The sequence below is a fragment of the Molossus molossus genome, unplaced genomic scaffold, assembly GCF_014108415.1.
Source record: "Molossus molossus isolate mMolMol1 unplaced genomic scaffold, mMolMol1.p scaffold_m16_p_3, whole genome shotgun sequence".
Taxonomy (NCBI): Eukaryota; Metazoa; Chordata; class Mammalia; order Chiroptera; family Molossidae; genus Molossus; species Molossus molossus.
The window spans coordinates 38,945,777-38,959,757 of NW_023425366.1; the positions used below are offsets into that span (position 1 = coordinate 38,945,777).

A 13,981-nucleotide genomic window follows, 5' to 3' on the forward strand; every position below is an offset into this window, starting at 1 on the left:
CTCCCACCCCCTTCCACCTTCCTTCCCACCTCGGTTTGCTGTGCTTGGGCAAGGAAAACACCTTCCATTCTCTAGTCAGTTAATTTCCTATTGTGCTTTGTGATGAACACAGCAGCACTAAGCAGTTAATGCCAGTTAATTAGTTTCCCTTCCTAGATAAGATATTTCTGTAGTCCCATTGTGGCCAGGCCCCAGGCCAGGAGTCTGTGGGTACAAATGAGGCCATATTAGCCTCAATTCCCAGATTTTAGTAAACTCACAGTTTTAGTAATTCAGTTACTAAATTTTAGTAACTCACAGTTCTCTCGGGTATTGCTCCTGGGCCTCAATACTACGGAAACATTTCTGAGCTGCCATGCGGTTTCTCACACATGTTCAAGACCAAGTCTGTGCCCTTCGAGCGCAGCTACTCTCCCTTTAATCAGTGCCAGGCAACTGCCAGGGTGGGTGGACAGCTGACCCGACCACTGAGCACCCGCCACCTCTTGTTGGGCACAACAGTCTCCAATGGTACCTGCAGCTGCTCCTCTGGGAGGATGCTCCAGTGAGGCTGGCTCATGTGTGACCTCGAGCTACAAAAGGTTTCAGGGACCAAAATAGCACTGCATTCTGCTTATACCACAGTGTTAGAGTCTTGCTGAGCCCAAAAATAGCAGGGGTCGGGGGAGGGTTTGTCCCTCTTCACAAGGGTCACAAAAGTGCCCGGAGCAGGGCCGGGGACACAGTTCCATGTGGTATCTCTCAATAGAGGGCCCAGGCACATGCTCACACAAGTCGGCTTGCTCATCCCTTAACATAGTCACATAAGGGTAGAAACAGAGGGTCTTGGTCTACACCCACATCTCAGTTCAAGCTAACTGACATTTAATTTGGATTTTTGAAGGCGAAATGTATTACTAAAAAAACTACATCGCAGGAATTCAGTTACTGTTCATCTCTTGATCAGTATCAAGAAAACTGGTGAAGCAGACTTACACTACAAAACGACAGTTGAAAATCATCACCAATAAAATCTTGAAAGATAAACATGGAAAAGAGAACCAATAATTTAATATTCACTGAACACAAGTCTCATTCAAAAAGACATCCAGGGAAAAAAACAACTTTAACAACTGTTACAGAATCATTTCTGATGTAAAAATCACTAGCAAGCCGGTTGAAAGTGCTGACCAGACAGACACTCACTATAACTTAATAAACTGCTCCTCAGCATAATGTGAGGTGGAGTCCAAAGGAGACACTTGAATCAAATGAAATATTGGTCTAATTTGGATACTATGTTAATTTTCTTCTGGTGATAATTTTAGAAAACATAGGTTTTCTTTTCCAGGTAATTATTTTAATGAATCAGTTGGGGTTTCAAGAAATGATTAAAGGAACTCAATTTGATTTCATGTTCAAAAAAATGACCTCATTTATTCTGTTCTGGGTTCAGGTGAGACCAAGTCCCCATCTAAACCCGACTAACAGGAAGAGGGGTGCTATTGTTTCTGCCCTTTGTGTCCTTCACCCTTCTTTCCACGCTTCTTCCCCAACACCTGATCTTTTGATCCCATTGAACCTTTCTGTATTTCATAATTACTTCTCAGCCCTTCCAAACAGAATTTATTCTCAACTCGCTGGGTCCAAATCAGCGACTATGAGAAGGGTGTCCCTTCCTACACACAACTGGGATAATGATTAACCAGGAAGGTACCTTTTATTTATGTGTTTACTTTCATTAAACCAAGCTGCCATACTTGAACAGCACACCGATAACATGAAACGGACACAACACAGTCAGCACTGTGAAGGGGAGGCTATTGCCCAAAGTACAAATGCCCAGAACAACGCTGAACACAGTATAAACACACATTTAAATGGTTTAAAAATGGTATATCAGTAAAGATTTTCCAAGTCATAGTTCAAATGGACAACTTGTGAGATCAGTAAAAGAAATGATCATACAGAGAAAAATGGACTCATTTCTTTAAAATGGTACAACTGCAGAATAAAATTGGTGTTAGTATTATGCGGAGTCTCAGAAGACACGGTTTCTTCCTAGACATGAGATGAATGAGCTCCCAGGTCTTTCTTACCTGTTATGGTGGCTTTGTTGATGGACGGTTGATTGCACATGGGTGATCTTCTGACAAAGAGAGAAAAATATACAGCAGTAAATATGGGGTGCTTGTTGATTTGAGAGCTCTGAGTCATTTCAGATATGCCATTTTAGTTTAAAGGATTATTTTTAAGTTAAGACATGCAAATAAAGATTTCCCTTCAGACTAGCCAGTCAAGTGTCTGGGTGCCCTTTGACCTACAGCTCAGGTCACACATGTCAAAAAGTAAAGAGTTAAATCTCATAGTTATAGACTTTGGGGTAAATAAAGCTGATGTAAATGTCACAGGCACATGATAGGAGAGGAAGTTCTTATTGATCGACTATATTCAGTTAAGCCCGGGCTTCCAGAGCAAACACAGCCTTTCTGAACTTGAAAAAGCAGTCAGTGTACAATTGGTTTCCTTAATTCAGTGTTTAAAAGCTTTTATTTTTGGCATTCATTTTTACAATTGCCTTTATGTTATCAGAAATCAATGACTTCTTGTAAACTCTATTACAATTAGTGAAGCTAGTTAAACTTTTTCTATTTTCTTATGTTGAGAAACATCTATGATAATGTTTGTTAGAGAGCAATATTAATGATTTGTGCAAATAGATACTATAGAAACTTTAGAAATACTATAAACTAAAGCTACTTAAATAGATTCTACCTTGTATTCTCTAATTTTTCAGAAAATCTTCAAGTTCCACAAAATGATTATAAACGCTTTGAGTTTAAAAAAAAAGACACACACCATGTGACACGATTGACCTGTATTTCTACAGAGTCTAGTACCATGTATCCAGTGTTCAATCAGTGCTTCACAAATTATGTTGAAAAGAATATCATTATGGAATGTCCATTAAAATGTTTAAAACCAGAACTTTATAAAGTTGTTCATAAAACTGAAGCTTTCAAAATATAGTGATCTTTAAATTAAAATAAAAATAGATACTTGCAAGAGAGACCACAAGGGCCTTTACTTTGAGTCTATCAGATACTATTGTTTGGTTAGATGTCATCCTGGGCATTATACTGTAAGTCAAGACCAGGCATAAACTGTGATTTCTGTCTTCCTCTGGCTGCTCTTTTCCATTTGGGTCTATTTTGTCACTGTGAAGCGGCTGGAAACTTCTGTCTTGCACGGAATGGATCTCAGGTCATCTCCTTAGAGACTGAGGACAGTCTGATGCCTTCAGACCTGTCCGATCAACTGTTTGTCTCCCAAAGGTTTAGATGCTGGTACCCAAGTGACCATATTTGAAGAAAGTGTAAAAGGAGTTACAAAGTTTCTTGTTTCCTATTTAAAGCAACACCTCCTATTTTCTGGATAAAATTTAAAACTAAAAATGTTTTCGAGTGATATCAATAATTCCATGCCTCCTTCAGGGCTCAGACTTTCCAAAGAGGAGGTGACATGCCTACCAATTGCCATGCTAGAGTGTGGCCATGGCGCACGGAAGACGTGGGGCACTGAGCACATACACCGAGCACCGCTCCAGGCCCCACTCTGCATGACCACTCCCTTCTCCAGACAACCCACTCTGCATGACCACTCCCTCCTCCAGACAACCCACTCTGCATGACCACTCCCTCCTCCAGACAACCCACTCTGCATGACCACTCCCTCCTCCAGACAACCCACTCTGCATGACCACTCCCTCCTCCAGACAACCCACTCTGCATGACCACTCCCTCCTCCAGACAACCCACTCTGCATGACCACTCCCTCCTCCAGACAACCCACTCTGCATGACCACTCCCTCCTCCAGACAACCCACTCTGCATGACCACTCCCTCCTCCCGACAACCCACTCTGCATGACCACTCCCTCCTCCAGACAACCCACTCTGCATGACCACTCCCTCCTCCAGACAACCCACTCTGCATGACCACTCCCTCCTCCAGACAACCCACTCTGCATGACCACTCCCTCCTCCAGACAACCAGCCACGGGAGTGAGCGCTCTGCTGAGTACTCTGCAGGCACAGGCACATGCATGTGAACCAGATACAACCCCTGCTCACTGGGGACTGACATTCTCAAGAACACTCGGTTTAGACAAGCAAATAGGTAACTTGAGCATAGAGACCGAGGTGCTAAGAGAGGAGTTAGACACAGGACACAATTAGACAGAGATGGAAAAGGCATACCACCCAGTTCGGGGCCCGTGTGCGTGGGTGTGTACGCTGGGTGTTAGTTAGGGGGGATACCCCCAAAGAAACTGTAATTGAGCTGTCACCTAAAGAATAAATGACAGTTAGCCAGTGGATGTAGATGGGAAGAAGAAAGTAAGAAAAAAATGTTCAGGCTGAGAGAACAGGACTGCACAAATTCATTACCTACAAAACATGACAATCAGCGGAAGCTTCTGGGTTCCACGCAATTATTTGGATTGAGGCATTTATATTGATTTCTAAGAAACCTTTTTATTACCACAGGAAGTAAGTGCACAATAGCCAGAGCTTTTTTTAAACCATGGAAAATGTGAATTTGGGAGGTCACTTATATTATTATGGGGTAAAAAGTTCAGATTTTCTTTGTTCTTTAAGAAGTATTAACTACTACGAAATTTTATACACTTAGATAAGTTATAGTTCTAAATAAATTTCTACTCATTGTCCTTTTAATATTAATTTAAAGAAATGTTTTTTTTCTTCTGGAAATTGATTAAGTTGATATTTTAATAACATTTTATTATTAATAATAGATTATCAAAATAATGAGCATCTGAATCACTAATCAAATTTTCATTTACTCTTAGAAAATTAATTTTCTCTTTTTAGATATTTCACAGTTATTAGACCCCTCCAAATATAATCATTTCCTGTCTCAGCTTTTCTTCTTTCAAATGCTCCTCTGTTGTCCCATAAATGCCAATTTTATTAATTGCTCCATGACGCTGGTGATCTGAGGGTCGGTGACGGTTAGCAGAAAAATCAAAGATGTTTGCTATGATATGATGCTTCTCTAAGTAATCACTGACTTAGAATTAAGAGGATGACTTTAGATTGACATTAGACTTGATGAGATTATTTGTCCATGGTTAATTTATGAAGTAAGTCAAAACTATAAAGTTACCCTGAGTGTAAATAACTCGGCAGAGGACTGATCATGCCAGGTGATTTCTGACAGATGGAATCACCATATTTATTTGTCATACTGCTTCAGTTCTGATATTAGAACCATCATTACAGAGTATTTATAGAAAATTAACAGGACATCATATGACTTAGTGTAAATGGTTAGACAACCAGGCAAGGGCTCAGAGAAATCTAATATATTGCCTTGCGTTCAATGAAACTCAAGGAGGGGAAACAAAGGATAACTTACTTGCTAGGTGCTCGATCTGGCAAATTAGTTAATGCAGCAAAGTTGTTTCGCACAGTTCGCAGGCTGGCTAAGACCTAGGACAAAAAAAAAAAAAAGATTCTTTAAACTTCTTGAAGTAGGGCCATCTTTAATGCAATTTAAAATGATTTGGTGATTTTAAAATATGGTTTGTTAAGTGAAAACTTGACATTGCTTGCAACTTAGTTTCATACACCACTAAAGCACGAAAGCATTCCCAGGACTGAGGGAAGTTTAAATGCATCTGTGGGAAATCCAGAGGCCAGACTGTAAGGATTTCCCAGGCCTTCTCCTCGTGGTCTGTGAATGCGGCGACAGCAGCGGCTTCCGGGGCTCCTCAGCCACCAAGTGATGTACACAGAGCAGTCTTACATTTTTATGCAAATTTGAAACAGTGTAATAGAAGGTATTACTAAAGTCTCAGTTTAGAGGTGAGATTTAAAACAAAGTACCCTCAAATTTGCTTCAAAAGTTCACCAAGAATGTCATAATTTCAAAGTCAACAAGCTAAGTACATTTTAAATTGTGTGTGTGTGTGTGTGTGTGTGTGTTTTCCTACCTCTGCTACTGGCTAGTTTAGCCAGTAAACAGAAATTATTTTTGGTTAAGGTTATTGGAATCTTGAAGTATAAGTTCCTCAGGGAGGCATTTCTCACATAAAATCGGTCCACTCTGTATGTGCACAGTGCCTGGTGCATAGAAGATTCTCACGAAAACTGGTTTCCTAAATGACACCACGTAGCCACACACAGAAGGCAGGGCCATTAGGTCCCCCTGTGTCTGACAGCCCTCCCTTTTTCTAATTCAGTGAATCTAGAAAGTGGCCAAAGAAGTGGAAGTAAGACTTCTGAGAGTTACGAGAGTGTTCTCGTCCTCACACTCTCCTAGAATCGGCAAGTTTTCTCCAGGTTGAAACCTAGATTAGGTGAGACTATGGCTAATCTGGGTGACAACCAGAATGTTAAATTATCTAAAACACAGATTACAAATGTCCTGTTGGGTGCCACATAACCACTCAGACTGCCTGGGTCCGTTACGTTTCCAATGTGTGAACTGAGACAAGTTATATACTTTCTCTCTAGCTCGGTGTCCTCATCTATAAAGTGGGATAGTAAGATCCACCTTGAAATATTGCAAAGATGAGATGAAATGACAAGTTAGGTGCCAAGAACAATGCCTGGCAAAGAGAAGACACTCAGTGGACATCAGCTCATTATGGCAACATTCCATTTGGCCAATGGTTTGGTCTGAGCACGGGAATTACAAATGTCCATCACTGATAATACAAAGGGGGGCACTTTTATGATTGCTGCAAGGGTCTCAGAACTGTTTTCAGATTTTTTTTTTTTTCATTTGGCACTGACCTAAACAAAAGTCAGTATAAATATTTTCTAAGAAATTAAAAAAAAAATGTCTGAGATGTTTTTTGAAATTGGCATTGATCTGTGTAAATTAATCTGTGGCTGTTTCTGCCCTGGGACTGTGACCTCCAGCACGATCCCCTGAAGGAGTCAATGGCGCTTCCTAAGGTGCCAACCGCGATTAACTCAGTCACTGGAAAAACCTGGCTCATTATCACATATAAACAACTCACAGCGCTGAAAGGTCACACTGCCTATGACGGTGTATTCAAGCAGCCAACTGCTGACATCAGACCATGATGTCTTTTATTAGGCATGAAATCTTGAATGATGCAGAAATAAATCTAATAAATAATCCATTGTCATTAAATCCTGCAGGCTTAATTTATGCTTTAGGAATTGAATATCAAATACTTTAATAAAGCATTTTAAATAAGACTACTGCACTCCTTAATCAATCCATTTGCTAGGCAAAATTTTAACCTCAGAATTCTAAGAATTTTATTCTAATAAATTACAGTAAGTGCACTACATTTGACAGCTGAGTAAATAGAAATTGTACTGCAGGCAATTCATGTTCTATGCTCATTTGAAAGGAAATACTAGTTCATAAAAGATATACTGGAATTGCTTTTCTGTAAAAAGGATTTTTACTCTGTTATAATAAAGATATTAAGTTGTAGTACTTTGAAATTTAAATTTAATGTATCTATTTTTGTATAATTTATATCTTCACATGATGCAGACTTAAAACAGGAAAGGGTAAGAAGTAAAATGCCTCCCCCTCAACAACAAAGACAAAATTCAAAATGATTATTTCTGAGAGGAGGCAGGAAGACGAAATTGGGGAGGAGGAATACTCTGGGGCATTAAACTATTGGTACTGTATTTCTTAAACTGTTAACTTTTGGTATTATTCTTTATATTTTAGATAATCACTAGATATAGTCTCTCATACGTATATTTCTTTCTTTTTTTTTTTTTTTTTTATCCTCACCAGAGGACATTTTTCCACTTTTTGTTCAGGTAGAGTGGGAGGGAGAGAGAGGAACAGAGAGAGAGAGAGAAACATCGATGTGAAAGGGACACATCGAGTGGCTGCCACCCGCACAACCGACCAGGGCCGGGGACAAACTGCAACCGAGGTACATGCCCTTAGCGGGAACCGAACCCGGGTCTCTCAGGACCGCAGGCCGACGCTCTAACCGCTGAGCCAAACCAGCCAGGGCTCATACGTATATTTCAAAATAAGGAGAAAAGCAATGTCCCTCTCAGCCCCTCCTCTAGGCAGTCACTGCCTGTCCCCTTGACTGATGGACTCGTAGGTTGTCTCCTAAAGCTTTCCTTGGTAAACAATGCCGCAGTCAATTACCTTGCAGATACATCATTCCCTGATCATTGTTTTTGTGGCAGGACAAATAATATTTAATAAATTTTATATTAAGCATTAACTCTTATCTTCCTCACTATGACACCTGATACTGGCAGAAGTGTAAATAAAAGTTCCAGACAAATCTTATAAGGGGGCACTGCCCTAGGCATAGTTGATTGAGCCTAGGTGTCCCCGTTGCAAATGCACTGTTGGTCTTTCATGCTATCGGCTGCATTGCAGGACCAAAGAGGGAGACCTCTGCTGCTGCCGGAGTTTTACTCATGACCCTGAGTTAGGGTCCAATGATTTTTTGCTTCTCTTCTGGGGCAGGTCTCATTCCCCTTGCATTCAACCCTTTAAGAACTGTTGTCAAAGCTTTAATGCTCCTGTAATTTTCTTCACTCTTCAGTGTCTGCTAACCAAAAAGGTCCCTCAGGTTTCTCCTACACAGCTTAATGGTTAAAAAATTAAGGTCATTTCTTTCTCTTCTGTCCCTCCAAGCAAAAGTGTAATAAGTCAAGGTCAAAAATACACTGGGAATGATGAGAAATATATACGCTTTGAGAAAGAAAGTATAATAGGGTTATGGAGAACTTTACATAACGATGTATCGTGTATCAGCCCGTGAAAGGGTTTAGATGTTATTTATGCATGCTCCTCTCAGGTTTTCTTAGGTACTTCTGAACGTTTTCTAACCGACAGGATTCACTGAATACAGCAGGAAATGTGGACTACACTAAAAAGTTAAACAACTGAACATAATAACCTAAAAGAAATGTATACTTGTAAAATAATGATTTCTTGAAAATATTCAGATTTCTTTTTTTCTTTTTTTTTTAAGATGTGGCAATAATGTTGTTACAAAAATCCCTGCCTAAAAAAATAACAAATGATTTTGAGGACTGTGGTTTTCATTCCAAATACTCTTTAAGCCACAAGATGGCGCTAAAACACAGACCATGTGTTGTCACTGGCCTTGGGGGAAGTGGGAGAAAGAATACCTTGCCTTGGTTTTACCTCCAGGGAAAAAATGGAGTCAAATTATGATTATTTACAAGATAGAGAGGTCATTTTGATAGAAAACAAAACCTCTTTCCAAGTCATGTTTTGGTTAAACCATATGAAATTGCTGTTTTTGTATGTCAACAAATATTGATTTCTGGATTTCTAAAAGATGCTAGCTGTGATTTTTTTTTTTTTTTTAATTAAGGATAAAGAAAAACTAACAGATAAAAGCAACTGAAATGTGATAATTATCTTCTTTCATAGCCTGGTGAGGGGAACCTGGTGGGCTCAGTGAGTGGGGAACTGTGATGAGACCACAGAATGGCTGCGGCTTTAGTGAGACAGGGAAGGGCCTGCAGGGACATTGAAGAAATACTGGCGATGTTCTGTTACCGATGGAACAGTAGTGTTCTATTTTAACACTTCATCTTGCAGGTGAGAATTCTAGTTGGCCTGGAGTTTTACAAAGTAGTCATAACAAATAATGGGCAGCTGACGACAAAGCAGGGTTTCCTACATGTCATCGGTGTTGTCTCCTTGGTCCCCCACAAGAACTCTGGCCAAACTCTTACTGCACTCTGGGGAGGAAATGGCCAGTTGCCGAGCGGTGTGACACGGTGCCACACTGGGATCACTCAACACCTAGCCTCCATGCCCAAGGAAACTCCCACTCCAGAAGATGTTAGCACGGCCCTGGCCTGTTTGGCTCAGCAGTTAGAGTGTCGGCCTGCGGACCAGAGAGTCCAGGGTTCGGTTCCTGCTAAGGGCACGTACCTCGGCTGTAGTTTGTCCCTGGCCCTGGTTGGGGTCGTGTGGGTGGCAACCAGTCGATGTGTCTCTCTGACATGGATGTTTCTCTCTCTCTTCCCCGCTCTATCTGAAGATGAATGCAAAAATGTCCTCAGGGGAGGATAAAAAAATAAAATAAAAAATAAAAAAAAGGTGTTAGCACGAACATAGGAGAATATTTCAAAATGGAAATACATCAAATGTTTAAAGCTATCACTGTTTCTGAAGATCAAGACGATTCTGAGCTTACAGGGGAAAACATAAGAAATTGAAAGTGGAGGAGTTTAGGTTAAATACACCAGGAAGACTTGCTAGCCCTGACCATGCTGTGGACTCGGGAGGGATACTGTAGGGTCCTTTCTGAAGATTACGTCCGTCCAAGATGATTTAGCTTTCAGCCCTGGCCATGAAAGTAGAATATATCCTTCCTTAACTTCCTAAATTCTCTTATAATTTAGGAGTTTATTCTCTTAGCGTCACAGGAAACCACAACTGGAGGAAAAATGGAGGGATTCTTTCATGTTTTGGAGATGCACTCAGGCATAATAAAAATGAGTTCTGAAGAAGAGGCAGAAGATGAGATGAATTTGGGAGAAGACTTTTGTCCACTTTAGACAGTGGGAGGCTCATTTTTAAGAATTATAGTAAAGAAAATACACACAAAAAAATAAGGCTAAAGGGATATAAAATAAAATGTCAATACTAGTTATTTTGGGGTTTGGAATTATGGAAAAATTTCTTTTCTTCCTTTTGCTTATATATCTTTTCTAAACCTTTTATATATATATTTTGAAGGCAGTGTGGCTTTTTCACCAGAAGAATTTAGTGGGACATTCCAAATCTCAAAGCATGCTGGGGAAAGGGGAGAATTCTCTGGCCTATTTGAACATGTCCCTGAGTGACTTGTCTAGAATCAACTGTCCACTGGTGAAAGCAACTCTGGTATATTAGGCTGAATAATAATGGTATCACCTCAAGTGACATAACATCTTACATTGTAAGTATTATAATATTTAGCATTTAATGGCGACTATTTTATCTTGTATTAAGAATTTGAAGAGTTATTGGTTAGACCAACAAAATAAGGTAGTTGTACCCAACAGGGCTTAAGAGAAGACTGCTCAAGTTGGGATGGTTGTTTCTATATTTGGTAATGGTTATTTATATTATTTTGCCTGATTTTATCTTTTCACTCAGTTCACAGCACTTAGAAAGAAAATGATGGGTTCTCATTAATAAGCTATAAAAATCCTTAGTTTTAAATGGTTTTGGTATCACAAAATATGATTAAAACATGTGAGTGTATATTTTTTTGAACATAGAAATATAGTTAATAGAAATAAGTTATGATCTCCAGCAAAACCTCATGCAAACAAGACATGAATCTTCAGAAAGGGATGGTGGTTTCATTCTACCTTTAATTGCCTTTATTAATAAAAAAATCACTATTATACTGTTGTGTTATTTATGGATTCATTACATGGTTTATCTAAATTATAGCAAAAAAATTTCAGAAAACTTAAAAAAGTAAAAGAATTATACATAATTTTACTATCCAAACACTGCCATTATGCATTTTAAAAAATAATACCTATTATGATATTTTAGAAATGAAAAAGCCCTTATTGATAACATTAAAAATTCATTAAGCATTTTATTTTATAAAAATTGTGCCCAGTATTTTACAAGCCTGGTATTATTTCTCTCTCTTAACAATCTTATGAGGTGGATGGTGCTCTTGGAACTGTCATTTAGGAGGAAACCTGGTGGAAAAATTCAGTGAATAACCCAAGGCCATTCATTTAGCTAGAGGAGGAGATAAGGTTTGAACTGGGGGCCTATCTTTATATAGCCTAGCCCCTCAATTTTACCAACTGGAAAAAAAGGAGTCTTAGAGAAGTTAAATTAGTTGCCCACAGCACCAAAGCTAGTCTGACATGATTATTATTTGTTCTTATAAACTATCTGGATAATTCACATTCCAGTATTTAACGTTTCTTATTAACAGTGTTGGCTTTAAACCTGTCTCATGCTCCCAGTTAAATCAGTTTTATTCCATCCTCTCCTAAGTCTGTCTATACAGAGGCTCTCCACTTTTCCTGGAAAAACAGTGGGGGTGCAGCTTAGATTAAATCCTTTGTAGTGATTCTAATGCATAGCTAGGGTTGAAGAGGACTGATCTACACAAAAATTATCTGGTCATCAACCACTTTATATATATTTCAAAATGCTTTAGATCATTATATCACCTTTTAGTATTTACGTCATGTTGTGAAAGTATTTTCAAGTTAAAGTATACCTAAAAGGAACAAATAAGTATAAATATGTCACTCAGTTAAATCTTTGTACAAATCATATGTAAAAAAAGAAGGAGTAAATAAAGTATCAGGTTGAATTGGAATATTCAATTTCAAACTCTATCATGTACCTAATTATACTAAATGTAATTTAATCTGTGATATAGCCTTCTGCTTCTAGTGCTATGTCAGTTAAAAAAGTATGGTCCCATTTAAATGTCACTTAGGGAATTTATAATTTGGAGCAAAGAAACTCTACAGGGCTCTAGGTTTATAGGAAACAAACCAATATAGCCAAGGTCACATTTTTTAGAATTGCACTTGAGTTACTTGAATGAATCACAGAATTTGCATTTGTATTTATGCTTGATTGAAAATTAAATTAAGAACCAGAACTAATCCCTCAAATTAAATTTTCAAATGAGAAACCTGCCCATTCACCAAACCGTGCTTACCTGAGCAAATGGAGTCACAATCAAGTCATCTCCGTGTCTGAAAAATAAACCAAATCCAGGGTTACAGGTTACCAATAACTCTGTGATCACTTTTGATCAATCTTAAATGGTAAGGTTCACTTTCATAAATTCCCATAGAGAATTACAGTAATTCCATTCTTATTCTTCAGCACATGTTCTTCCCAGCCACTGGGGTGAAAATATGTCTTCTGGGCTGTTAACCATTGTCCAGTTCCCTGGGTAAAAAGAGGGGCTTCTTGATTCTCAGCCAAGGTCACGGTTGCTCATTAAGCACACAGGATATGCAATAATAGAAACAGAGTTCAAGCAGTGGGGCCTGAGTTTTACTCTTGGCCTCTCACTGTGGTTATCGGGAAACGGTGCTGTGGAAGGAGCTAGCAACTGCAGTGGCTTTGGGGAGAGGCCCCTGGGCCATCTAACATTTGAAGGTGATGAGAATCGAGTGCTCCGCATCATCATGTGTGAGTCTTGGACCGGCTAGGAACTGTAGATGGCATGGGACTGCATCATACACTAATAAAAACCCAGTGCAACTTCTCAACTGACTTACGTCCCAGCCGCTGTAATTACGGGGGAATGTCACCCCGTGTGTGCTGTTGCTGCAGCAACCTCAGCTACACCGTGCCTGAGGATGCAGGAGCAAGGTGTCAGCATGACGTGTCTCTGAGGGACAGGGAAAGAAAGGCAGGAAAGTTGTGCAACATTCCACTTGGAAGAAAGTGTGAAACTAGGGCCCAGAGTTCTTTCCTGGTATTTCTTAGCATGAATAATCTGTGAGAAGGATTTCCAAGATCTCTGTGGGACAGCTCTTGATTTAGCAAACTGAAGCTCTTTAATCAGAAGCGAAGGCAATTATTCTACACGGAAAGCTGGACGTGACCGTCACGTAGAACCCTCCAACTGACCTTTCATTCACCACCAACAACTCAGAAAAGGACCTAAGTGACCTAAAACAACACTCAGGAAATAAGCGGCAGCATTCGGATGACGTTAGTAAACGGTTCATTACCAATAATTAGACCAGTTGTTATGGTCGTCATCAAATTCCACAGAGACCTTGAAATTCAGAGTGTGGGAAAATAAAGAGAAGAAAAAGGTTGGAACACAATGGAAAGGAAACCTGTGTTATTTTGCACCCCTTGGTTTCAGAATTACATTTTTTGAGGGGTACTTGTTCTTTGTAGAGACTATTCAGATAGTCAAAATCAAGATAATGTGAAATCCAGATTTTTTCCAAGGTACAGTG

At 39.4% G+C, this 13,981-nt stretch overlaps 1 protein-coding gene across 5 annotated transcripts in view; it reads right to left on the reverse strand.

Moving 5' to 3' along the window:
* PDE4D (phosphodiesterase 4D) overlaps positions 1-13,981 on the reverse strand; it is an 849,054-nt gene that overhangs the window by 173,547 nt on the left and 661,526 nt on the right. For all 5 annotated transcript variants that reach the window (XM_036278944.1, XM_036278943.1, XM_036278945.1 and 2 more), the window contains 3 exons: positions 12,715-12,751; positions 5,418-5,491; positions 2,079-2,128 (listed from right to left, as the gene is read on the reverse strand). In XM_036278944.1, coding sequence (XP_036134837.1) covers positions 2,079-2,128; positions 5,418-5,491; positions 12,715-12,751 — 161 coding nt within the window. The remainder of the gene's footprint in view (positions 1-2,078; positions 2,129-5,417; positions 5,492-12,714; positions 12,752-13,981) is intronic.